We start from the raw sequence: 25,787 nt of genomic DNA on the forward strand, positions 1-25,787 counted from the left end.
GGCACGAATCCAGAGGATTTCTGGAGTTTTACTTCGATTTCTTTATAATTATTGTACGAAAACGACAGGTGGAATATGCCATTTGGTACAATACCCAATATAATTCGACCTAGCTGTCGATATAAAAACGAACGTTGGCAACGTAGGCATTTAGAAAAATCTTCTTTATCGACGTTGATCAAGTTCCTCGACGTGTTTCACTTCACCTTAACGGCTTTACGTGTCTTGCAGGAAGCCGAGTGCGAAAAGGCAGCGATGGACATCAAGTACAACACCGACACGAAGATCGAAGACAACGCGAGGTTGTTCCAACTTCAGAAAGCCAACTTCGACCAGGAAGTTAACACCGCGGTAATTCACCTTTTTTTGTCGATGATTTGTCGGCACCTGCGAGTGCATAAAACGCGAAACAACGTCCCGTGCCCCGTTACCGAAGTTGCAAAGGTTGGACGTTCCGAGGTGACTTTTCCTGAAATTGCAGAAAGCCGAAGCCCAACTCGCGTACGAACTTCAAGCCGCCAAGATCCGTCAGCGAATCCGAAACGAGGAGATACAAATCGAAGTCGTGGAGAGGCGCAAGCAGATCGAAGTCGAGGAACAGGAAGTGAAGCGAAAGGAACACGAGCTTCAAAGCACCGTCCGCTTGCCGGCCGAAGCCGAGCACTACAAAATCGGAAAGATCTCCGAGGGCAAGAGGTAATTCTCCAAAAACTCCTCATTGCCCGTCAAAGTTAAATGATAGCGATCCGTTCTCGGTCGATTGGTCGAGGATGTCGTTTTGCAGTCGGCTGGCGCGCTTAAAGAGATTTCTTTCAGAACCCAGACGGTGGACGGAGCGAAAGCGGAAGCGGAAAAGATCCGTTTGATAGGAGAAGCGGAAGCTCACGCCATGGAAGTCGTCGGGGTGTCGGAAGCGGAGAGAATGAGTATGAAAGCTGCGATTTACAAGAAGTACGGAGACGCCGCGGTTCTTAACATCGTGCTGAACGCCTTGCCTAAGGTTCGCATACTTGCGCCTCGTTAAATGTTGGAATATCGCTGCCTTTTATATTTTTTAACGACTTCCAAAGTCAACCTTATCCTAAAGTTATCCTTTACGTAATCGGCGATGACCCAACTTTACATCATTTACATTAAAAAAGTACATCAAGGAATCAGCTTTTTAATTTCGGTGTCAACGTTTGCTAGCTTTTTATTTTTTTTTTCAGATTGCTGCGGAGGTTGCTGCGCCATTAGCTAGGACGGAAGAAATAGTTCTCTTAGGAGGAAATGACAAAACCAGCGGGGAGATCAATCGACTCGTTGGCCAGGTTCCCCCGGCCGTTCAGGCTTTGACGGGAGTAGATTTGTCAAAGGTATGTGGCTTTCTGGACTTCCTCGTTTAACCCTTTGCGGTCGTATGTCTACTCTCAGCCACCAAAATCCTCTTGATCTTGGGAAAATGCGACCGCAAAGGGTTAAAATTCATTGGTTTATCCAGGGTATGTCTCACGAATGGTCCAAAATCGATGAAGAAAGCGTGTACTCGGTCGAACGATCGTACGGATATGGATCGATTACAAATTTAACGGACTATCGCGACACGTGGTTCTATCGGTGGAAATATTATCACAGTAATTTGCAGCGATTAACTTCTACCGATTTTAGACCTTTCTTACGACCCCACCCTGTACGTTCGAACCTTTTATTCGGAATGGACTGAAAACGTTGGTCTTCCGATCTCGCGATTCCGTCTAATAAGATACGTTTCAAATTGGTATTTACCATTTTCGGCGTTGAAATGTCGAATCGGAGCTACGGTAAAAATTGTGAAACTTATCCGACCAGTTAAGAGACGCCCAAAGAAACGGAATTACTATCTCCCTGGAAATCTCGAGATCTGCTTCTTTTATTTTAGGTATTAGGAAAAATACCGGGGGCCAAATAATAATCTTTAATTGTGAATCCAGTACCCGGAGGCGCGATTTTGGAAAGCCGAGGAGGGAAATCAAAGGTAAACTTTCCGCTGCTACGCCTCCACTTTTCTGCTTATCCGCTATCCAAGATCTGCCAGCGGCGTGCATCTTTTCTCATTTCCCCGAATAATATATAAAAAGCATTGCTCTAACATTCCTCGCCATGACATGAGATATTAAATATTGCGTGTCCATGGGCGATAGACCATGTTCAACGTGCACGAATTAACGCGATTAACTCGATTACTACTTTACTCGTCGTCAGGCGGAAGATACGTAAATTTCGTGGTCATCTGCGAAACGACGAGATTAGATAGAAAATCAATTCTCTCCGGATGCCGCTAAACCGCGTTTATTCACCCTTTTCCCTTTTTCTACTCTTTCTTTCTTCGCTAAAAATGCATCTGTACGATACACTTCGAACAAAGAGATAACTCTGTCCAGTACTAATTTCCAATGTTAAAAGGCGCACTTTCTCCGAGTGCGGAATCGAATCAAACAACAAATTTATATTTTATTGTAAGGAGTAATTTTTGTCCCTCGAGTTTTCAGTACCTTTAGCAAAGTACCGCTGCCATATTGGAATGTTAATCGACAAGCCACAGATCTTTGACATAAGTACAAGTTTATGGTGCAACGGAGTGGGATAAAAAAATGACTTCCAACGGGTATCATTTGAGAACAATCATTTTCTTTTCGTAGATCCCGTTGCTCCGATAATTGTCCTTACGTCAAAGGCAAATCGAACTCATTCGGCATAGGAAATCATAATTTTTCAACGATAGGTTTCTACAATTATAAAGAAATTGTAACCAAATTATAACCAGAAACGCCTCCAAATTGTATGTTTAAGAGATTGCTGGCGTGTGTGTGCATTACGTGCGTTTAGTCGAAGGACATTAGTTTTTATCCAACTACTTATAAAGTTGTAAACAAAGCGTGCAATTAGAATCTTTTTGGCAACTCGACTGTTAGCGATTTTTTCACCGAGACAATATCCGGGAAATACGCGAGCAGGACCGTGTCGACGTGTTCGTAATTGAACGATTTTTCTCTACAAAATGTTACACATTGTTTCGCATAGGTATTCACATCTCGTTTTCAAGCTCTTGACATAGTCCGAGTTTGATTTTGATCGTGGAATTTTGTAAATCAGACGTGCAAAAGGCGAGCTTGAGAAACCTCATCTCGCTCCTTATGTTCCTTATATTTGTAAACGATTATTACAAATTCCAGTTATTTCTCGTTATTGTACGACGCTTTCTAGTATTCTAGTACGACGTATAATAGCCTCACGTAAAGAGACAGTACAACAATGAGCTTAAATGAGACGTGAATATTTACAGGAGTAGGAAAAGGCGGATATTTTTTTTTATAAGCAAATGTGGATATACCCCGATTTGTGGAACGTATAAGAACGCAGTTTTTTTCCTTTTGTTTTGGCTCTCTCGCCTCCGTTGAAACCGAAAAATTCGCGCTTATATCTGTATTTGGCGCGAAATGCCGTCGAGTTTCTTTATCACTAAAATTTTGAAAGTGAGTCCTATTAAGCTCAATCTTGTATAATTAAGCAACAAATTTACGTAAATTTTTATTTCGAGAGATACTGTGCCATATGTGTATAGATTAACTAATTTTATAATTGTTTTGAAGATGCAACGAGACCTCCGAATAACCGACCGAGCCATTTTTTTAATCACATTTTTCTGCTCTCTTCGTTAAGGCAGATTATTATATCGAGCCGGAGTAAAATTAATAGAAATTAATTACCGTCTTAATTACGGAAAATCGATGAAATCTCGCATCCCTTTCCGTCAAATTCTCGAGAAAACAAATAATCGACTGGAAATAGGAAAATAAAATGTTTTCTGGGAAACATTTTACCCCAAGCTTGACGACGTCAATTTTGAGTTCTTTTTGAATGTAAAGCTTAAATTGACGTGCTAAAAAATGAGCGAAATAAAAATAGTGCTTTCAGTTATTACTTAATCAATAAATCGATTTCGGCAGTAATTAGCGATGAGATGAATGACGAGTCTATCGTTAACGAAAGTTTTCACTATTGTGTTCAACGTAAGTAGATAATATTACGAGAGAAAAAAAATAGAAATTGAGTCTTCGTACAAATAACGGCAATTGCGAATTAATCTCAAAAGACGTTGTAAATATGCTTAGAGTTGTTAAACGACTGGAACGAAGAAATTGAATTTCACGTAACTAACGGGCCGCTCGAATTTCCAAAAATCGCCAATTTTTTACCCGATTTTTTTACTCCTGACCATTTATCGATAACTTATTCGTCGTAAAACGGAAGAAACGTTAGCAGATTTCTTATGATTTTGTTAGTTTAATGGAAAATCGGTTTTAAACGAGAATAAATATTAATCCGTAGAGCTAAGTGCCAAGCTGTACATTATTTAAACGAGAAAACATCTTAGCCAGTATCTATTGATTGTCGAAAAAGATATTTGATATAATCGAGTACAAAGAATTCTCTGAAGGGACTAAGCCAGTACTAATCTAAGAAGCGAGTACTTTATACTTTGCACTTCGTTCTTACACACGACACTGGGAGGAATTACTCGAATGGCTTCGAAACCTCTTCCTCTTGAAATCACTTCTTTCACCACACGCGCGAGAGAGAGAAGTAATCCAGAAAATTTATCTGAGTTCACTTGCACTTTGTGTGAGTTCACTATTCGAGGTACATAGAGACGTACTGCAAGTGTTCGATCGACGACATCACAGAAACTCCAAGTTTCTGGGGGAACGTTGGCTTAGGTTAAGTGACGATGAAATTGCGATAAATTAATAGCGAATAACTTTAGCGTCCTCCTCTAGAACGATAACTTTTCACTGTTCGGCTTCGAAGAGTAAGGTCCACATCTTTCGGAGCATTATCGTTACTTTCCAAATCCCCCGAAAATGTTACGTTTTCGAGAAGTATTCGTGAAAAGTCTCGATTCCAAACCTGGAAAAAGAATTAACTCTTAATCAACGATTTTCGTGCAATTAGAAATTCTTTCTTAAATTGTATTACAACGGAATCCAGACCATATTGTTTAGTTCGATCGATATCAAAATGTTTTACTGAACCAATTAATAGGTTTACTTGTTTATTTACCTTAGAGACTTTTCATGACTTCCATGCAAATATGTACTAAGGAACGTCTACCATGTAAGTTACCGTCTGCACTGTTTCATCGACAGATAGATATGAAAAGCCGCAAGTTGATTTTCCTCCGATCGAGTAGATAAATTAGAACGATATACATATATACATAAATAAATCTATATAAATGTATATTCTTTAAAATGATTACAATATAGCTAATAGGGAAACAATGAATTCTGTATATACTCCCCTGACGAAGAAAGATATTTAGGTAAAGTGTTCCACTCTCAATGTTGCCCTCGTCGCGGATTAAATGTATCGTTTAATACGAGACGCAAGTCATTTGCATTTTTTTAATTGCGATTACACGTTGCCCGTAAAGTCATCTCAACATTGATGACAAAGCACTGCGAGTCGAGTGTCGTATTTTTGCGTAACCAATTGCCGTAACCTAAAACGATCTGCCATCTACGAGTTGGAGAAACTCTGTGGTAAAAGTAAACAAAATCTTGATTAGAAGTCTTAAGGAAATTTTAGAAACGTTTAGATTTACCTCAGCTAAAGGATAATCATTCTTACGATTGTCCAAAGCCATTAGGAAAAAGAAAGAGAAAAACTTGCGACCGAAAGGCAAGACATCGCGAGTCTCTAAGGACCATTTTCGATCGCTATGACTAGGGAATATGGTCTTTACGGTAACGGTGCCTCGAGATGTTTTACCTCGCAATATGAACCAGTTACCACTACTACTAATTGCAGATGATGGTTTTTTATACTCCATTAAGGACCTAGAGAACTTGTGTAGGTATTACGAATATTCAGGTGTACTCCTTACCATAGTTCCCTTAAGTGTGTTGCACTATTTTATGTGTTACTGCTTACTGGTGGTACTGTAAAATGACATGTAATCGTACGACTGGTAATGAATTTTCATTGCAATACTAACAGAGAATATTTCGTTATACCGCTTAGCTATATTTATCCGGATCAATTTTTTGGTTTGACCTAATTCTTCGATTTACTACGGAATATATTTTCTAAGAACCCAATTATAAAGAAATAATAATCGATGCCAAAAGTTTACCTATATAAATAAAATATTCATATTGTTATTTGCAATTCGTACGATTATACGTTATTGCACAAGATTTCTTCGTTAATCGAAGAACTGCTTACTATTGTTCGAGCTAGTGTGTAATTATATTACGTGTGTCTGCTGTGAAAAGAAACATCGTTGTCAGGGAAAGGTATTCCAGTTATCATTGTATTCTTTGTTGCAGATTAATTTTTGCGAGGTTAAATCTTTTAATTCTCATTACCTCTTCTCGACAAGACCACAATTTTAGATTATTGATTTCAGTATCTCCATAAACACCGATAAATTGATTAACGTTGCTAAATTTACAATTTATAACAAAGAACAGAATAAATTCTACGCCTTAGGTGTTGGTATGTCAATTTTTAAATTATGGACATCCTTAAAAATGTTAAAATGTCTAGGCAGTCCGATAAAAGCCTATGTCCAATTGTCTTCCCTTGTTGAATGCATTATCAACATTTATGGGATGTTAAACGGATGTAAAAGAAATGAGAATCAACCCCTAAGGAGTATTTGAATTGTCTGTTGGCTCTATGACAATTTTTTTAAAGTTTTAACACTCCCTAGAATTGTCGTCAAGATATTTTATCGGTGTCTTCTGTAGAGGCTTTAATTTTAGTTAGTCGTAAGTCGCACTTCTGACAGTACAAGCGAAAAATGAGAAGATACGTTAATACTTGCTTGGTAATAATTACCTACGCGTTATCTTAATGATTATGTAGAACATAAAGTATGTAACTTTCGTTTCATTTTTTTTATTTTATTTTTTAATCTTAAATCTCTCGCCGAGTAGATTTGCCCAATTAACGTCCAGATTCCTGTTATCCCAATTATATATAATTTCCCTTATAGAAAATAAATATACGAATTAAAGACAGTGTTTATTTATTTCAAAGTCAATTGTATGAGCCAAACTCTTCTAAAAGCTGACATCGTAAGATCAATTTTCTAACAATATAACCTAATATTTCCGCTATTTCCTTTAAATAATTGCGTAGTCCCCCCCTCACATCTGCTAACAATATTTATTCAATTGTTTCAGCAGTTCTCGATTCTTTGTATTACTTTCTATAAAATGTCTGGTTAAAATTCAACATAAGTTGCTTAACGATTTTTATAAGCTACACACTTCAGACACATATATAATTTTATTGTTAGCTCAAATTCTGCAGAAATAAAATCAATATGTTGAAAAACCGCTGTGAAATATTTCCTACGGAGTACAGATATCAATATAAAGAGAAGAAACAGAAAAGGACTCTACTGTAAGAATTCACCTTTTAATTCGTAACATGCATCTTAACCAGTATCAAACGTGATCAAATGTTTTTAAAATACTGATTCAATTCGAATTTTGGTCCTGCTTAGTTTTATTAATAATCATATAAAAAAAAATGTGTACCAGTCGTATTTCCAGGTCTCCACCACCTCGCTGTTTTGAAGGACTAATCGATCCGGAACAAATCGATCCAAGATTAGCTTCTCTAACAATTCCCCCAGGAGCTGAAAAACTGGTGCAACAATTTACATTAAACAACTATCAGAGCGTTTATCGAGTCAGCTACAGAGATCATTGTAAGCATGCTTAACGTACGATCATGATTTGTTAAATAATTATTAAGGAAAATTTGTTAGGGCCCTCCAAAGATGACGAGCCTGATTCCTCACTCTCGGAAAAGTCTAAATTATCCAAGAAAGAACAAGAGAAGGATTTAGCAAGTGAATTGATAATATATCTTCGCAACCTCTACTTAGATCCACACACCGAAAAGGTCCTCGCTCCACCGATTACCTCTAAACGAAGTAATTGTCTTTTAACTTTTAAGACTCGCTCTATATAGTAATGTTTGTAGATATCAAAATTAACGGTATCTTCTTAAATGTATATCACAGTTTATGGATATATAAGGCCAAAAGATTTGCATACCACATTCTCAGCATATCAAGATTCCTATGGCAGAACTGGAGGAAACATCATGTTGCAAAACATTGAACTAATGGCAGCTGCTAAAAAAAAAAATCAAGCCCTAAAGCAGAGATTAAATTACAGAATCTCTGATGCAGAACCAGAAAAAGATCCCTCCATGCAAATTTCCAAAAAAGGCAGATTCAAGATGAATAAAGGTAACCTAAAGACCCTTTACATCGTATTCCATAAAACATAGTTTCTTTAAAATTATAAGAATTACTATTCGAAAAATTGAGGTATAGAAATAATTTCGAACAGGTATCTCAGTGATCTGTGAAACAATCAAATTCTCCTACAGCTAAAAATAATTTCAAGAGCTATCCAAATTGTCAACTGTCACTGAACTTGACCAATATTTCATATATATGTATTAAACACATTATTCAAAATTAACCTCAATACGTCAATTTATCGAATGCGTAGGAATTTAGAAAATGATTTTCGAGACGGACGAGGAGACTCGTGATTTCAAGACCGTTTACGTTAAAGATTTTTATCCAAAAAAGGGAAAGAAGCAAAATCCAATTCTTCCACCCGTCAACTTCAACCCACCACTTAATGTTCTCAATGAACCGTTTAAAGAGCACATAAACACACAACGAGTAAATAAAAAATTGCCAGAAAGTGAGCAAACAGAGGATCCGCAAGAGTACCTGGATAAGGTCAGTTAAATTTGGAAAAAATTACCTAATTTATTGAATATAATTATTATTATTAATTTGGTTTGTATACTATAATCCTACTCACCCTAATTTATAGATACATCGGAGGTACCCTCACTTGAACAATTTTCTTCCAAAAATTATACCCAACGAAGACTTACTCGAGCTGGAGCAAAGGAAATCGATGATGACTCTGTATCGAGTACACTTCTCCAAGCATATAGGTGAACGATATATTTAGTACATAGTTATCCCTGTTGTTTAACGATGGGAATATCAATGCTTATCGTATTTAAGTCAGTCAATATTTTTTAAGATTAATAGATGCCGATAACATGACTTCCATTTTTCCACAAAATTAGACGATTATCTCTCACTGCGAGCAAGACGTTTGGGTGGTGATAGGCAACCCGTCACTTTGCCAGAAAACTGGTCAATACCGGAAACAATTCAAAGAAGATCCTACAGAAATCCTCGAGATCTGGCACCGGAGTCACAGTTAATCAGGACTAGATGTCCCAAACATTCAAACAATTTGGATCCTAACTTAGAAGAGAGAAGAATTCTTCGAGTAAGGTAAGCAGTACGCAATATTCATTTCTGCATTCATTTCATTTTGCAGTTAAACATTTAAAGTGTATCTTGTAAATCTGTTTCATGCAGAACTGGCATTTCGGAGTATGAAGGCACTGTAGGTGCAATTGGGAATCGAGTCTTGAAGGAACAACTTTTTGGACCACCGTTACCTCTCGAGCCACCGCTCTTGCATGTCAAGAGATCCGGAAGGACGAAATCTGAATGTTCGATGATTCTCTTAAATACAAAACGCCCCTTCCTCTCCAATGTCATGTAAAAATTGAATAAAAGATCGACAAAAATTCCATTAATGTCTTCCCACGTTGGAATACTTCCAAATTCTAGGTTAAACAGGTTAATCTTTAACTAAAGAACGCGTAAAAGTGCCAAGAACGAGGTGTAAGGACCTAGGAGGTATTTACACGGGTAATCTCACAGGAAACTCCAACGTTGAATCATTTGATAATCCGTTGTCTAATGAGTCGTCATGTGAAACGGTACAAAAACAGAACTAATTTGTCGCTCGTATGGCAATTTGCCCTCATTTATCTGAATTCTCTCAGCCTCACTCTCTCGCACACTGATCGTATATTTATAGTCCACGCACACACTGTTGCCTCTATGAACTCTCCTCATGATACACGTATGTACAACTTAATCGAGATAGGCGACGCAACTTCCGAGTTACTCGAAATCGTAAAAAACACCTCCCTACTGTCGAGATTGTCTGCGTTCTCTCCCAGGAGCTTCCTTCGCTATTTAACTCATTCAAGGTAGCGAAAAAAGCTCCGTCCCCGTCAGACACATCCTTCGCTCGATCGCACAGCTCTCCGATACTTTCAAATCCTGTCGCCTTTGACAAAATGTCCTCAAAATCTCTCTACATTAATTTAGAAAATATTCGAACAGTGGACATAATTCATATTTTTTTACGCCAGTACACGCGATCGTAATTTTTTTTTGTATAAGTTCTCTAATAATTCTTATCGTTTTTTATTAGGAACCATCGCCAATTTTTTAATATGGACGAGATCGATTCACGGTTCGACGATCGCGAAACGGCGACACAATCGGGCTATTCAACAACGTTCTTTAATCGGCTTAATAAGTTACCACTATCTAACGTAAACTTCGTTTGAGAACGAGCTCGCGCAAGCTTATCTACATTAAATTAATAAATTGTACTCGTAAAGAAGTCTCCCGCGAAATTCGACCGACGAGTGCCGTTCTCCGCGTCCGATGTCCGAATCTATTTTATCTACTTATCGATGGTGGATTGTTCGACTTAATCATGGATTCCGGGATATCAAACCTAGAGGATGTTCAGACTGCGAGACACGCTACAAAGTCATGACCAATCTCTCAGTATTCGATGCCAATTCAAATCTATCCATTCATTGTACAACAAAAAAAAAATGTAAGTTCGCAACTTTTTCCTTAATATAAACTAAAATATTACTCTTTCACGGCTTAATTCTTGACGGTGTTATACAGAACCGGAATACTCGATGGAATTAGTTGAATATCATGTTAATAACAATGTTTAAGGAAAATGAAATCGATGCGAAGTCGAAGTCATGCCCATCGATGTTCCTTGCTTTTCCCCAATAAACTGCACTCGAAATTTCTAGAACTCGATTTCCTAAAATCACTACCATAGATCCTCCTATGGAGTGGCACCGTTTGATCTCACATAATTCCGCCCTGCTTCTCGCTCGTAAAGTCTTAACGATACATTTTTTAAGCTCAACAGGCAAGCGACTTTCGTTATAATGAATCAGAAGCGAGTTTAGTAGGGAACTGAATAGAAACGATCCCGAAGAAACCTATTTACACCTTCGACGATCATCAACTTTTACCACTTGAAGAAAATAATCGCGGACACACGATTGGATAGTCCAGGTCAATCACGATGAATGCTTCAAAGTCGTAGTTCCACTCGAAGAAAGCATGGACCGAACGCCATGAACTCCTTGCAGAGATGAAAACTCCATTGCGATGTTTTTTTCAAAACCAAATTGTAACTATTCTCTTCTTCCACTGAACGATTCACATCATGCTGTCACAGATAATGCACAACTCACTCGCACTCACGATCAGCTCCATGTATTTACTGAAATTCAAGAATAAAATAATTTTACAAAGCATTCGCGGGATCGTTAAAGGAGAGTAGGAAAATGGTATATCGAAATCATCGACTCACCTCAATTATGATGGCAGACGTCATGTTATCGGTGTTATGATGCTGAACTCCGGTGCTGGTTGCCGGTATCGTGATGGTGCGGATAGTGTTGGTGCTCGACGTTGTAATATGTTGCGTGATCATGGTACTCGTGTTTGTTCTACTGAATTCATTGGAGAAAGACGGACTACAATAAGGGTAACATCTAGTAATCAAAGTACGTTAAGTGCCCCAATGGTACAGGTGAACTCATCTAGACTGGAAAAAAAAAAACTGCCTTCACAACAAACATTTCTGCTGCTTTCGATCATTAGCTATGCAACCCAATGCACGAGTTCTCTATTGTGACGCGTGAGTTAAACCCCCAAAAAGCATTAATGCACAGAATGGAATTAAACACGCCGTTTTTTGAGGAATACTTACTTCCGTTTCTTAACTTGACCCGAGTGGAAACGCCCTCCTTCCCCGCGGATTCTGTTCATCGCGTGCCGATGCCGCGATTCGTGAAGATATTTCTTTAAAAACAAAAAGGGAGAAACAACATAGCATTAGTCACAGAAATTACACAGTCGTTATGAATTCTACATTTTCAGGGATAACCTACAGGCCGCTCCTTGGGGATTTTTCCTTCGGCCTCCAATTTTGCACGGGCCTGACGACGTTTCAAAATGCGTCTATACTGCTTGGCATTCACGTAAAGGGGTTCCTCTTCGAGGAATTCGGGACCAGGTAACGCGACTCTCTGAAATTGCGTCTGTCCACTATTCCCTGGTACCATCTGTAATTACAATAGCAAACATCAGTTGAAATAATTATAGCTGATTCAAAACGATACTTGCGAGTGCTGTGCATCAGAAAATACGTCCAAATTATTAATTTGCATCGTGAATATATCGCATGCAAAATTAATTATAGGTACTTTAATAAATTTATGTAACACGTGCAATCGTTAGACATACGTAAAGCTTTGCCTTTTTACTGTTGCTCTATAATCACTACAAGTCGGTATAACGTGTACACTGACTATACGAGTGAAAGAGTCTTTTCTAACAGTAATCACCATGACAATATTTCCTGCCTGAGTTGCTGTTGTAGTAGGACTGGAGAGCGGCTGCACAGGAGTGGTAGTAGCCGCCGAACTCGTAGTTTGCGCAGTGGTGCCAGCAATTTGCATCAGGTTTCCATTGATGTTTATCACTATAAAATTATGACGTTTGTTTCCATTTTATAATTTAAATGGATGTTCTTACGAAAACGAGCGACGGCGTTTACCCACCTGTAGGTTGAGCTTGTTGAACCTGTCCTTCCAACTGCACGGGTTGATAAATATATGTCTGTCCATCCGGAGTCTGGATTATTTGCGGAGTCTGCGGTTGTTGAATAACTATCTGCTGTCCCGCTCCGGCGAGACTAGAAACTGGAACCACCTGGATCTGGCCGTTCGGCGCCGCAACCTGGATAGCGGGTGGTAACATCATCGCCTGCCCTCCTTGACCCATCTGGACGACCTGGACGGTTCCACCGGTAGCTCCGACCATGACCGCCTGTCCCTCTCCTAGTTGGTCCATCTCGCCGGATCGTGCTCGCAGCTCTGCCAATCGAAAACGACTCAGTGCTAATACGACATTAAATGACTACGATACAAATATAAGCAGTCGACTACGATCAAAAGTCAACCACGGTCGGGGTGCCTCTGAGACGTTAGGCAATTAATTCCAAGTAACGAACTCCCGATAATTGAAAAGTCCTGAATGACTCGACGAGCAAAAAAGTGCACGGATGCATGGCAAGGCGAACCACCTAGTAGAAGAGCCAACGGCACGAGGAGGAGAGTCAGCCGTCGCCGACAGAGGTTGGACGATTCCTCGAGGGGTCTGGGCCCCGTCGACTCTTGGGGCCCAAACCGGCCGCCGAAGGGCGCGATCGAGCTGGGCGCTGGAGGTTGGCGACGCCGGGCGTCGCGCCTCGGGGCCGCCCCCGAGGGCTCGAAGACACCGCGTGGCCCGCCAGAACTCGCGATTCACGGTCCCTGCCTCGGCGAAGCCTGGCACAGCACCTAAGATGGCCGTGTCCGGGTTTTCGGACGCGGAAGGCCGCGCCGCAGGCGGCCGCTGGACCGACTCGGGGCCGCGGCTTGCCGCGGCCCGACTCGGAGCGGCTCGCGACCGTGACACGTACGCCGTAGATGTTTGATAATTTGTGGACTTACATTGGATATTTTCGTGGGCACTTTCCCAATGATTGGTCGGCAAATTGAGGACCAATGGTCGGCGATAGAGAGTCCTCGGCTCTTGTGTATTGGTGGCACTGAAGGGGGGACCTGCCAGTCCGATGGCAGCCCGATGCAGACCGGTCGATGCCCCTCCGCGCCGCCCCGGCTCGGCCAATCGACGCGCGCGCCGTGCCCCCCACCGCCGCACGCGGGAACGAGCGACGCGGTCGTTCGACGCGAGCCTCGCCCGCGAACCCCGACCGCTTCCCGCCCGATTTCAATCCGAATCCTCCCAAGAACGCCAAAGCGGCTGCCCGCGGCTCCGGTCAGCCCGGCCCAGACACGTTCTCCGATGTTCGCGCGCACGGACGGAATGGCGTCACCTACGAGAGGGTTGCGAGAACCGAGCCGATCCTGGCACCTACCTTCGACGCGGCCTTCGCTCGCTTGCGCAATCTTTTAGGTGAAAAGATCCAGTCCATTTTACAAGATTCGAAAATTCGCGCCAGTTTGCTCGATAGCTCGCAGTCGCTTCTCGGAGAATGCCTGCCGACTTCTCGCCTCTATCTCTGTCTACCGATCTTAGCGAGCATTAGCGAGAGGTTATGTGTCGTGGATCCGATTCGGTCAGGAATCAGTTTGTCTTTTCTCTGTAATTGGGGATCGACAATTGTTAGGAAATTGGCAGAACATGGCGAACACCGTTAAGCACGGAACCGAGTTGGCGTTATCGATGCTGAGGTCGCTGCCCAGAGTGTGTCTTTCAAATATTCGAGATAATCCAGGATCAAAGATCACCGTAAGCTTGAAAATGTAAATAGGCAAAGATACTTACTTTATCGTTAATGAAACTTACCTGCATCGATTTAGAGAAAAAGAGGAAGAGGTCAACACAGAGGGGACAAGCACGGTGCTGGAAACAAGTCCGGTCAGCGTCAAAATTATATGCGACCTGGATACGAGACCGGGAATACTCCTTTCTATCTTAGATTTGGTTACGAGCCTTATTATAAAGGACATCAGTAAGTTTGGTTTGGTTAGAAGAAATTAAGGAAACGTCTTACCGTTTTGAAATTCAAGTATTCGCTTTGCGTTACAATTATATCGGTTCTTTCCTTTACAGCTTAAGGAGAGAGTATCCTCCCATGTCTTTACGAAACTTGCAAATGATGATCGATACAAATCGTTTGGATATTAGTAAACCGATCGACTTAACCGCGATAGTACAAACAGGATTGTACGAAATATTACCCGACCAGCGACAAGCTGGTATTCATTTAACCGACGAGGTTGTTACAAAAATTTTCCTGCGACATAAGAAAGAAGTAACTATTCTGTTAATTTTATTTCATTTTAGGGTGAAGATTTGTTTAAAGCAAAAATTAACATAGAGGTTCAATGGGCAACCGAACCAGTAATTGCAGCTATCGAAAGAAATGGAGGTGTCATTTCAACGGCGTATTACGACGCACATTCTCTGTGTGCCGTTATCAATCCTGAAAAGTGGTTTAAGAAAGGTAATTTTCAATATTTAATGGATCATGCTAGAGATCAAATTCATTGATATGTTCCTGCATTGTATATTTATAATAATATATTTATAATAATCTATAAAATTACAGGTGAGCCAATACCAAGAAGATTATTACCACCGATGGATTGTTTAGAATTTTACTCGAGTGCTGCAACTCGAGGTTACTTAGCCGATCCAGAAAAGGTCTCTCAGGAAAGATTTATCTTATCTCAGAAGTATGGATATTTTCTTCCAAAAATTGAAGATGACCCTGATTATGAAATGTTGATTAAACGGAAAGATCCACGTCAAATTTTCTTTGGTCTCGAGCCAGGTTGGGTAGTCAGCCTCAAGGATAAAGCAATTTTTAAGCCAAAGGCTGAATATCTCAAAGAATTTTATGCGAGTTAATTGATATGTATAAAAGGGACAATAAATTATATAACTTCTCCCATATACAGTTTACATTATAATTAAATCTGTAGTAAATATAAAATTGTTTAATAAAGTGCTTTCCTGAGTATCTGTGTAGTGTATGAAATGTATATAACTCTTGTGATACATTACATTGTAGTGATAAACTCTTAACGTTCATAAAATCATAACATTAGATTGTAATTTTTGTATTGCATGATTAAACCTAGTTAACCCTTTGTGCAAGATGTTTCAAAGTGAATAAAATTCATTTATAAGTAAACAAATTGTTCTTGTGTCAATATCGTTGATATTAGTTTTCACAATATTAAAAATATAAAATTATTTATGGGTAACAATCTCAGTCATATAATATACAAACGTGTGTATGTCGCCCCATATTCTCATAATCTGTACATACAACTGCATACGCGTAAAACATCGAAAAAGTAAATGATTACTTTAACGCTAAATCATACCAAAGCTTGTCACGTTTGACGACGCTGATTATCATTTCTTGACTGACATTCCACAGCCGGGTTGCCAAAGTAGGATCAAGAGCAGCGTTAGAGGGTTCACAACGATAACAGTTGTTAAAGTAAACCCCCGTTGCTCCTTCCAGTTCCGGTGCAGTTGCACAAAATACTGAAGTACTTGCTGCTTGTTCCTGCGATATAAATTGAATTTTTTCATAAACTGCACTTATTTCTACTCGAAGTGTTATGTTGCATTTTCGATATTTCTGAAAATAAATAAGTAGTTTATATCTTACCAAAGACTTTGTAAAGGGTCTTACTATGGCGAAGAGTAATCTATATGTCCATGAATATCGTGATAATTCAGATGACACCATGTTTCCAGGATGACAACTAAATACGCTTACCGAAGGCCACCGCTTAGCTAATTCTTGAGCGAATAGGATATTGCAGAGTTTGGAATCATTGTATGCTCCCATTGACCAGTATTTATATGATGGCGGTGAGAGAGTTAGCGGATGAATATCTTCGACAGACTGTATAGATGAAAATCTATGCAATGACACATGTTCGGTACTATTAGCACACAAAAATAAATTGATATATTAATTACATTATCATATCATAATAATTAATTAATACCTATGAGACTCGCTAGAAACGACTACCACTCTGGCATTGCGGCAACAGCGTAGTGGATGTTCCAGAAGTAACGTCAAATAAAAATGAGATAAGTGATTTATTTGGAATACTGCTTCATAACCATCTTCGGTAATAGTATACGGTATTGCAAATACGCCAGCATTTAGTATCAGAATATGTAGAGTTCTGTAAATAAAGAAATATATTTTTTAATTAAAAAATACTTTAATAATAAAAGAACCACGCACTTCTAATAATGATAAAAATAAAATTATTTGAAAAGTAAAACATCTAACACGTGTTAGCATTGAATATATGCTTTTAAGATGCTTACTTGTACTTCTGCTTAAATTTTTCAGCTGCCTCTCTAACGCTGTGCAACGAATTCAAATCTAGTTGCAGCGTGTCACAAAATGTGTGCTCTTTTTCTTGCTGTATTCTTTTTGCTGCTTCTTCTGCTTTCTTTATATCCCGACATGCTAATACAATCCCACATCCGTGAAGAGCTAACGACCTTGCAGTTTCAAATCCTAAAAATGATTTATCTTTTAACAATTCAACATTTGCTTATCTTCGGCGTTTTACTCACCTATGCCAGTATTTGCTCCCGTTATTAATGCAAGTTTGCCACGCAGATCTCGACCATGTAAAACCGACAAGGCGGTACTGCTACCGTCAAACCTTTGTCTAACAGGTTGCGATACCTCTCTGTACTCTGTAGCAAAGGCCAGCCGGGGGTCCGTGTAAGTAGTCGTGCGATTCATGTGATCGACAAATAGTATTTTACCATCATCGGAAACACACCTATCCCAACCAGAAGGTAGCTCTAAAGACAACGATTACCTAATAAAAATTATCCGTCATGGTGGCAATCAAAATAAAACATATACATACCTCCTTCCACAATTTTCTTGCGTCCAGTACGAGGATGTGTCCACTGCGTCCCTTTTGTGTAGTGGCTATAAACAGCCAGTAAATAAAACAGAAAATAAATGTTATCAACAGGTAAGTCGTAGAAAATTAAAAGTCATTTTTATCGTTAATATAAAAATAACCATTTCTATTTTAACATAACCTTATTTTTTACGGTAAAACTTAGTAAACCTTCCAACGGTAACGTGAGTTCCTAGAAACTCAAAATATTTTCTTGCAGCTTCAGCAACTTACTTTACGTAATAAACATTTCCGTCTAACGTGGCGCGTTCCTCCCAACCGGGCGGCAATTCGTCTTCGCTGTCGGAATCATTCAAAACACCCACCATTTTGTCTGTTGCGTTCTTTTTTTATGGAATGAAGTAGCGCGCGAATTGCGCCTACGCGTGGCGGTAATTTTAAATTCTCCTCGCGATTCTTTATAACGATTGAATAATTTCACAAAAAGAGAATGTATTCTAATCATATCTTTTCTATTCAACGAATAGTACGACATTTACGATAAATGAGCTTAAAAGGTTCCTGAATTTCCAAAACGCAGGGAAAATATTGTCGGTTTCAGGGCAAATTTTCCGTGTACCAATCAGAAATCACATAAATTGCTAGCAGTTTAAACACGATTTAAACATAGTATTCACTCGACTAGCACATAATAATGAATAATAATAGAATACAGTAGAATTCGTTTAATTTTTTCGTGCTCTTAGTCACAACGGAAACTTGTCGATTACTGGCTGCCGCTAATTCCGCGTTTGTACTTTCGGACGAGAAGGCCGTGAAGTTGGTCACTTGCCGCGCCCGCATACTGCACGCAATCGACCTCGCAAAATCGATACCGCACTTCATTCTGTCAAATGTGCTCAAATGGATAATGGCAGCGACAGCGATTGAAAGAATGTCGCAGAACAATACGTTTCTGTCGAAAAGGAAGGAAGATGCCGAGAATAAAGACAACTTGTGGTAGGTTTGCGAGAGCGAAGCCGTGGACGTACGACTTATCGCGCAATCGGTGTGACTCGGTGCACGACGTCATCCTTAGCGTGCCACATGAGGGAAGCGCCAGTGCTTTCATCCGATTCTGTTTTTTTTTCAGGTCCTCTATTTTGGCCGAAGTACAAAACAGTGGGAACAATAAATTACCATCGAACAAGAACGTCCTTGTCTTAGGTAAATTACCTTTACTGCGTGGGTATACGAGTTCCGGGGACAGGCTCTGCATGTTGATCGTTCACTTAAGATTCCGCTAGAGCAAAGAGAGCAAATGACATCATTCCGCTACCTCTAGCTTCCTCCGAGTGATAATGACTTTTTCGTCTGCATATATGGACTGGCCTTAGGTCGTGATGTCTGTGACGATATAGAGTTTTATCGGTCATTACTTTATTCATTGAGATTTTTTAATCGTTGCGATCTCTGTCCGACAAAAGAGAATAGTCGGTACTGGTATTATACTCGAGATCGTTCATACCGATATCGCGAATTAATCGATGTGATTTCTTGATATTTATTATTTTGTTGGTTTACCGAAATGATTTATTTTGGATTTTAATAACAAATTATTTTCAGGTGATAATGAAAGTGGGAAAACTACACTCATCGCTAAGCTGCAAGGAGTGGAGGATCCAAAAAAGGGGTCAGGGCTAGAGTTTGCATACATCGACGTTAGGGATGATTACAGAGATGGTACGTGTGAAGATTCATGAGGATATTTGACAGTGGCATTATTATATTTATAATGCGGCTTTATGGCAGACCATACGAGGCTATCTGTGTGGGTTTTGGATGGAGATCCTGGTCACGCAAATCTGTTGCGATTTGCTTTGAACGCGGAACGGTTTCCACATACCCTCGTTATATTAGTTGCTGCCATGACGACACCTTGGGCCATTCTTGACCAGCTTCAAGCATGGGCTGCCCTTCTTGGAGATCACATCGACAAACTTCCTTTAGACAATGACGTTAGACAACAATGTAGACAACTCAGTGAGGATTTTCTTTTAAATAATGCGAGGCATGTAATTTATAGAGATCAAAAATGAAATTTTTTTTTCCTAGATATTAAAAAATGGCAAGAATATACGGAACCAGGAGACGAACTAGATCCAGGAAGTCCGTTACGCCGTACTAGTAGAAACCTGGATGATGAAACGGCAGAAGGTTTACCTTTGCCCGAAGGGGTCCTTACGACCAATTTAGGCCTAGACGTTGTGGTCGTAATTACCAAAACTGATTACATGTCAACTCTTGAGAAGGAACATGACTATAAGTAAATAGAAATTATCGGGATAAGTTCATAGGTTAAGAAATATCTACACTATGATTACCGTTTCTTAAATTATGCCATTTCATCTTACCAGAGACGAGCACTTCGACTTTATGCAACAATGGATCAGGAGATTTTGTCTGCAGTATGGAGCTGGACTGTTTTATACTTCAGCTAAGGAGGATAAGAACTGTGATTTGCTCTACAAGTACCTTACCCATAGAATTTATTCTCTACCATTTAGGACACCAGCTTTAGTTGTCGAGAAGGATGCGGTACTTATGTGAGAGGACATGCATATTCTTGATGCATTTAATGCTTCCCTAGTTTATAGCCTACTAAATCCTTATTATGTGTTACAAATCGTAGTCCTGCTGGATGGGATAACATGAAAAAGATCAGTATCCTTCATGAAAACTTACAGTCGATGAAACCGGATGATTATTACCGTGATATCATTGCTCAACCAGCAACAAATCGAAAAGTGAGTTACGATAACAAAGCAATACCGATGTTACGTATAAAAATTCAGCATCGAACGCATTAAAACTTTTCTGATATTTCCCAGAGCGTGACAAGGGAATTCGAAATTCAAGCTGAAGAAGAACAAGCCTTTTTAGCGAGACAACAGGCTGCTCTAACTGGCCTGAAGGATCCCACGCGTTCTCCGACAGCGCGGAACCAGGCAAGCACGGGCCCAGTCATACAGGTCGTACCATTTATAATTAGAGCATGCTCTCGACGTTGAACATAACCTACAGCTACGTGTTGTCGTCACATGATAACTTTACCATCACTAATGTCCACGATCATGCGATAAACCATGCAACATTAATCGTTCTCTTTTGCTTTGATTGTATTTGTGCTTACATTCGTTCTCATTGATGTTAAATGTCAGTAAAAGTGAGGTTATCTCATACACTGAGAATTACGAGACAAAATTCATGTCCTACGTGCTTTTTGAATGCGTCAACATTTGCGGGAAGATCTTCGTTGTACGATTGTGTTTAGCCTACGATCACCATTTCGTTTCAAAGCCACTCGTTTGCCATTCGCAGGGCACTGTCAAGTTAGGCACCACATTTATCGTCCAGTGTTAACATTTGAAAGCATGTTCTAATCCCTGTGGTATGAACCGTCCAAAGTAAATACGATCACGTTTCTTCAATCGTCGTTACCGTCCAGGAGCTAAATGTTTCGTGTACAGGTGGCATCGCCCAATAAGAAATTGGATCCAAAAGGCGCCGGAGGGACCCCGTCAGGAGAGGGTGTTTTAGCGAATTTCTTTAATTCTCTTCTTTCTAAGAAGACCGGAGCATCGCCTGGAGCACCAGGTTCCCCCAGTAGCGTGGGCACGAGTCCCGTAAAGATCGGTGAGTACCTTCCTATACCCAACGAATCGATAAATCAACTCACGGATCCTTTAACCGCACCACAATACGGAAACATTATCTATCTAAACTTCTATACTTTATTACATAATCTCGGCACTTTTTTAACGTGGTTTTGAACCGTCATTATTTTTTTTGTTAAGCTACTTGAGATAAATACGTATTTCTAAAACTTATATGTACTAGCTTTTATTTCCAATATTTATTCTTTTGTATCGACAAACTTTATTTACGCGATTTTCATTCGCGTAAAGGAATCCGCGTCTCTTCCGAGCTTCCAAAAATTGTCAGCAGATTCCATGGTTTCAGACGGCAGCGCGGTGGACAAGGCGGCGGTGCGCAACGATGCTGTGGCAGAGCTGGACCGCATCACGCGAAGCAAGAAGATCCCTCAGCCGGACCTGAACTCGTCGTCCGAGTGTTAAGCGGTCGCAGATCACTTCGCGTTTCTTGGCATCCGGTTAAAAGCGCGCGCTCGAACTCCTTAAAGTCACGCAACTGCCCGGACTCGACGGGAGCTATTCCTCGGAGCCGAAACAGTTTACGGTCTCGTCGTCCCCGTGGAAAACCTTAGACAATCGTTCGCGACTGACTTAGCACAATTCCAAGCAGCGAATGGAACGTTCGACTCGTGCACATCCGAAATGTTCAAGGAATCTGGAGAACGCGACGAGGCGCGCACGATTTCCACTCTCAACGAGAGACCTCCCTCGAGTCTGTAAATAAAAAATCATTGCCGTTCGCGGGATCTGGCAGTTCTCCGAAAATTAACGTAGCAACCGCGCGGCCTTTTCGCCGTTCCTCCCGACGTCCATCGAACGAATCGCTTTTCCCGAACATCGGTCAAATTTATTTATTTATTAAACCGCCTCTAGCCAACGATTGCGAAGTCCTGCCGACGCGAGCGTACATGTATACATACTATGTGTTCCTTTCGAAGTGTTTTTATATTATTACTTTCGTCGCTTAGGCTCATCTCTTGCACAAAAAAGCGTCCCACTTGAGGGTTCGATAAAGCCAGGTCGGCCATATTGGATCGTGGCATCGGACGCGAGAAAATCGCGTCAAATTCCCGGCGGGTATTTGGCACATTTTTTTCACGGTTTTACCGAGCATAGACGCCGTGGTAATCAACGGATGCATTAACTGTCGGCCAATTCGAATTTGCGATGACATTGTGTTCATCGTCGGATATTCGGCGCAAATTTCAGGCAATTTTTTGTCGCCAAAATTCAAAATGGCCGACTTGGTGAACACGTTGCGGTTTAATATCGCGGGAGATAACATTGTCGTAACACGTGTGCAATAATGGTTTGAGCGTTTCCTGCAGCAGTGATTTAATGTCGAGACTCGAATTTCGCAGTCGTGCTAAACAAGGAGTGGCAAAAATCGAGCGCGAATGCAATTTCATGCGAAGGCTGACTAAGCTTCGGAGGAGAGGGAGAGGCACTTCGCAGCTATGTAACAGCTTTGGGCGTCCCGTCTATCCGCGAATTAATTAATAGAAGAATATTAAATTAATGTAATAAAACTATTTAATATAATAATAAATCCGAAGTATCCTTGCGCACGTGTCCCTGCGTCCACCATAATAAATTATTTAGCGTGTATTTACGGCCACTCGCGCTTCTCATACTTACGAGGGGGAAAAAGAAAAATGGAAAAAAGTGTGTATAAGGGAACGAGTTTATATACGTTTAATTTTTATACGGCGGCTTCGATTTCGGAAAGTTACGGGCGGTCTAACGTAGGGAACCGCGCGATCGTTGGAAGAAGCTCTCGAAGAGATTACGTTACGACGGGGGAAGTTTGTACGAGTTGTATATTTACGTGAGATTCGTTTTCGTAGAGATAGGAATCGCTTTTGTATCGCAAACCGAACTCGAGAATGAGATGTGATTGTAAAAGCGTAGATTTAGCGCGTCGCACATTCGCTGGGCGCAAAATCTTGGTTTCTTTCGGAGGGAAACTGTATATTTAGTTAGTACGCGCATCGCGTTTTGGCTCATAATACGAGACTCATACGAACCTTATTAAAAATAAATAATTTTTCACACATAAATGTTGTATTTTCAAGAACCAGTGTCACAATTGACGTAGCTTTGACATTTGTCTAACCCAATAAATCATTATTTTCCACTTAATGCGAAGAATAACGTGGACCAAGAATCGCTTAAATTATATATAATTAGTAAAAAAAAATTACTTCAACAATGATTATTTTTATTCAATTCGTGTAGACAGAATGCCATGTAGTCGTCACAAGTGACCGAACTTACTGAACACTGAAACTGAACTTCACGTTTTCGCTCCTCTGTAACAGTATTGTTTCGACTATTTGTAATTAACACGAAATTATAAATAAGGATTAAAATAATACATAATACACGACGAAAAAGGTGTACGCTCATGTATGAAAACATCCAGCTAAACATTAAAACTTCATTCGATGACACGAGTACTTCGTTTTTCACTCGATCGCATAGAAGCAGTTGCGAAGGCACACACTGTGTGTACATTTGAAAAGCATACAAAAGATGAATATTTTTTAGTTCAAAACTGAAACAAATTTTATGACGAGAAAGCCTGCACCCGAACCCTTGAGATAAGTCTACTATGCATAAATGCAAAAGAACGTTAGCAGCACCTTCCATTAGAAATGTTGGATCGAATTAAAACTTTTATTGAATGATAACCGTGACTTACAATCTGGTGCTGAGAATAACAGCGGCAGCTACAGGTTTGCCATGGACTTATGAAGATCAAAACTACCTAATAAAGTCGAGCCCAGGACCGATGAAACACTGACGGATCAATTTTTGTGTGTCATGGAGTATCTAAAGTAATTTTTCTATTTTTCTTCGCACCACTCGTTCTCCCTACGTACTTGCTCTTCTTCGGCGGCTGTAAAGTCATTCTTTATATTAAATGTCTTGCGGGTTTCTTCTGGAGTTTTGCCTTTGATCATGTTAGCGACGGTCTTGCACGTAACGTCTAACAGTCCCTTGATGTCAAGATAATTTGCTGCCAAAATCAGTTCGAACAATGTTCCTTGATCGACCTGAAAGTTATATACATTAGAAACTGCGATACTTAAACATTAACATAAAGACTCAGAGATTCATTTATCGATACCTTCAAGAAATCCGCATCCCATGAACTGATGTCATCGGTGCGTTTTTCTTTGTTCTCGTCGTCTTCCGGTGGAGGAGGATCGTCTTTATGGTACGTCGCCCATTGAATTACCTTCCTCAGGATGGTAGAGTTTACATTGGGCAATGGCACAATTTCTTCCTCGTCTTCGTCCATACCCAAGTCTTCTAACATGGTCTTGATGGTCACGGAGCACTTTGCAATGTCCACGTCCACTTCGAAGACCTCTCCATCGGAGCTTTGTAACTTTATGTTTGGCATCTGTAACATACAAAACGGAGAAATAATAAAAGAAACCATTTTAATTTAGACGTGAACTGCAATATTGGCATTCATGCCAGCCGCTTCTCAGTTTCCTGTTACACTCGACAGATGGCGCCACGGACCAGTCGTCCGATATCCCGCGGAATGACCGCCATAAGTAACTAACATTTTTTCCCACGAATTCGTCATATCCATTTACAAAATATTGGCACAAAATGCATACATACGCGTAATCTTGATCGTCGCGTGCTCGGCATTCGAGTACGCTTTTCCTCGCAAACGGTCGACTGCTCGATTACCCGATAATCATTTGTAGTCATCGGTGATAATAAAAAAATACACAAAGACTCCGAGGCAAAGACAGTAAATGTGTCGTATACTTTGCATACGTTTCTCATCTTAATCTTTCTATAATATTCTTAGAACAGAGATAAATTTAATCGAAGGAAAGTTGCTCCAACCATTGTTACGACGCAAGCACTGTCCTTCTCCGGAGGAAAATATTGAATCCCATCGGAACGTTCAAGGTCTCTTCGCAATGTGTAACCTACTCGAAAAAGGATACATCTGCATTGAGTTTAGAAAATTGGGTCAGTAAATACAGCACGATCTGTGCTTCGCGAAACAAAAACGACAACGGACATTACATTACAAGCATGTCTGTCGTATTTCAGCTGACAGGCAGAAAACTCCAGAAAATCGAAGGGACCGTTGAGTCCGTTCCAACAGAAAGAATCTGATCTCATGTGCAGTCAGACTAAACAGCGGAAATATGTTTTCTCAACGTTACCTTGAAACGATGTTTCATTCGATGTATAACGAAAACGAAGTAATTTCTAACAGCATCTAAAGTCAGCAATAACCACTCGCCCTGCGTTCCCGCAGTCTTTTTTCACTCGATCAGGCTCGTATACGCATTGTCGCCAATCCGCTAATTCTGAAAAACTGAATTCCCTATCTAGTTCTTT

The 25,787-nt window shown here is 40.2% G+C and overlaps 7 protein-coding genes across 17 annotated transcripts in view; 4 read left to right on the top strand and 3 right to left on the bottom strand.

Annotated features, from left to right (window-relative positions):
* LOC105696587 (flotillin-2) overlaps nt 1-7,539 on the top strand; it is a 74,282-nt gene extending 66,743 nt beyond the window's left edge. Inside the window, exons 4-9 of one of the 2 annotated variants that reach the window (XM_012419159.2) lie at nt 232-351; nt 482-696; nt 817-1,000; nt 1,209-1,355; nt 1,950-1,993; nt 7,342-7,539. In XM_012419159.2, coding sequence (XP_012274582.1) covers nt 232-351; nt 482-696; nt 817-1,000; nt 1,209-1,355; nt 1,950-1,993; nt 7,342-7,438 — 807 coding nt within the window. In that variant the 3' untranslated portion in view covers nt 7,439-7,539. Of the gene's footprint in view, nt 1-231; nt 352-481; nt 697-816; nt 1,001-1,208; nt 1,356-1,897; nt 7,043-7,341 lie in introns of those variants that run through there. The other variant, XM_012419160.1, reaches the window with a different exon arrangement.
* On the top strand, nt 7,485-9,693 carry LOC105696599. The gene is made up of 7 exons (XM_023432016.1): nt 7,485-7,744; nt 7,805-7,972; nt 8,063-8,293; nt 8,628-8,800; nt 8,898-9,024; nt 9,163-9,376; nt 9,464-9,693. The coding sequence occupies exons 1-7, from the start codon at nt 7,564-7,566 to the stop codon at nt 9,651-9,653; spliced, it is 1,284 nt and encodes a 427-aa protein (XP_023287784.1). The 5' UTR covers nt 7,485-7,563; the 3' UTR covers nt 9,654-9,693.
* Nucleotides 9,694-9,834: 141 nt separating this feature from the next.
* On the bottom strand, nt 9,835-13,869 carry LOC105696598 (nuclear transcription factor Y subunit alpha). 6 transcript variants are annotated; one of them, XM_012419180.2, is made up of 7 exons: nt 13,768-13,869; nt 12,835-13,149; nt 12,619-12,755; nt 12,163-12,336; nt 11,982-12,073; nt 11,580-11,745; nt 9,835-11,489 (listed from the first exon to the last, which is right to left on the bottom strand). In XM_012419180.2, the coding sequence occupies exons 2-7, from the start codon at nt 13,124-13,126 to the stop codon at nt 11,487-11,489; spliced, it is 864 nt and encodes a 287-aa protein (XP_012274603.1). In that variant the 5' UTR covers nt 13,127-13,149; nt 13,768-13,869; the 3' UTR covers nt 9,835-11,486. The 6 variants fall into 6 exon arrangements, with proteins under 6 accessions (XP_012274603.1, XP_012274604.1, XP_012274605.1 ...); XM_012419181.2 differs by lacking the exon at nt 13,768-13,869 and adding an exon at nt 13,359-13,719 and having other exon boundaries at nt 12,637-12,755; XM_012419182.2 differs by lacking the exon at nt 13,768-13,869 and adding an exon at nt 13,359-13,719 and having other exon boundaries at nt 11,580-11,718.
* Nucleotides 13,870-14,062: 193 nt separating this feature from the next.
* Nucleotides 14,063-15,806, top strand: LOC105696604 (39S ribosomal protein L15, mitochondrial). Its single transcript, XM_012419192.2, has 5 exons — nt 14,063-14,569; nt 14,641-14,792; nt 14,894-15,059; nt 15,128-15,287; nt 15,393-15,806. Exons 1-5 carry the CDS (start codon nt 14,462-14,464, stop codon nt 15,692-15,694), a joined length of 888 nt encoding a protein of 295 aa, XP_012274615.1. The 5' UTR covers nt 14,063-14,461; the 3' UTR covers nt 15,695-15,806.
* On the bottom strand, nt 15,740-18,227 carry LOC105696603 (WW domain-containing oxidoreductase). 3 transcript variants are annotated; one of them, XM_012419189.2, is made up of 7 exons: nt 17,983-18,227; nt 17,710-17,774; nt 17,405-17,641; nt 17,150-17,345; nt 16,816-17,001; nt 16,581-16,725; nt 15,740-16,439 (listed from the first exon to the last, which is right to left on the bottom strand). In XM_012419189.2, the coding sequence occupies exons 1-7, from the start codon at nt 18,075-18,077 to the stop codon at nt 16,155-16,157; spliced, it is 1,209 nt and encodes a 402-aa protein (XP_012274612.1). In that variant the 5' UTR covers nt 18,078-18,227; the 3' UTR covers nt 15,740-16,154. The 3 variants fall into 3 exon arrangements, with proteins under 3 accessions (XP_012274612.1, XP_012274614.1, XP_012274611.1); XM_012419191.2 differs by having other exon boundaries at nt 15,740-16,364; nt 17,983-18,225; XM_012419188.2 differs by having other exon boundaries at nt 15,740-16,364; nt 16,470-16,725; nt 17,983-18,224.
* Nucleotides 18,228-18,512: 285 nt separating this feature from the next.
* On the top strand, nt 18,513-23,985 carry LOC105696601 (cytoplasmic dynein 1 light intermediate chain 2). Of its 3 annotated transcripts, none has more exons than XM_012419186.2 (10): nt 18,513-18,708; nt 18,842-18,915; nt 19,315-19,431; nt 19,501-19,731; nt 19,804-20,014; nt 20,106-20,294; nt 20,381-20,495; nt 20,580-20,720; nt 21,219-21,384; nt 21,712-23,985. In XM_012419186.2, the coding sequence occupies exons 1-10, from the start codon at nt 18,620-18,622 to the stop codon at nt 21,825-21,827; spliced, it is 1,449 nt and encodes a 482-aa protein (XP_012274609.1). In that variant the 5' UTR covers nt 18,513-18,619; the 3' UTR covers nt 21,828-23,985. The 3 variants fall into 3 exon arrangements, with proteins under 3 accessions (XP_012274609.1, XP_012274610.1, XP_012274608.1); XM_012419187.2 differs by having other exon boundaries at nt 20,580-20,696; nt 21,697-23,985; XM_012419185.2 differs by having other exon boundaries at nt 18,515-18,708; nt 21,697-23,985.
* A 65-nt stretch (nt 23,986-24,050) lies between these two features.
* On the bottom strand, nt 24,051-25,766 carry LOC105696605 (S-phase kinase-associated protein 1). The gene is made up of 3 exons (XM_012419193.2): nt 25,610-25,766; nt 24,538-24,816; nt 24,051-24,463 (listed from the first exon to the last, which is right to left on the bottom strand). Exons 1-3 carry the CDS (start codon nt 25,625-25,627, stop codon nt 24,254-24,256), a joined length of 507 nt encoding a protein of 168 aa, XP_012274616.1. The 5' UTR covers nt 25,628-25,766; the 3' UTR covers nt 24,051-24,253.
* Between the last annotated feature and the right edge of the window lie 21 nt (nt 25,767-25,787).

The sequence above is a fragment of the Orussus abietinus genome, unplaced genomic scaffold, assembly GCF_000612105.2.
Source record: "Orussus abietinus isolate OABI.00-Male unplaced genomic scaffold, Oabi_2.0 scaffold101, whole genome shotgun sequence".
Classification (NCBI taxonomy): domain Eukaryota; kingdom Metazoa; phylum Arthropoda; class Insecta; order Hymenoptera; family Orussidae; genus Orussus; species Orussus abietinus.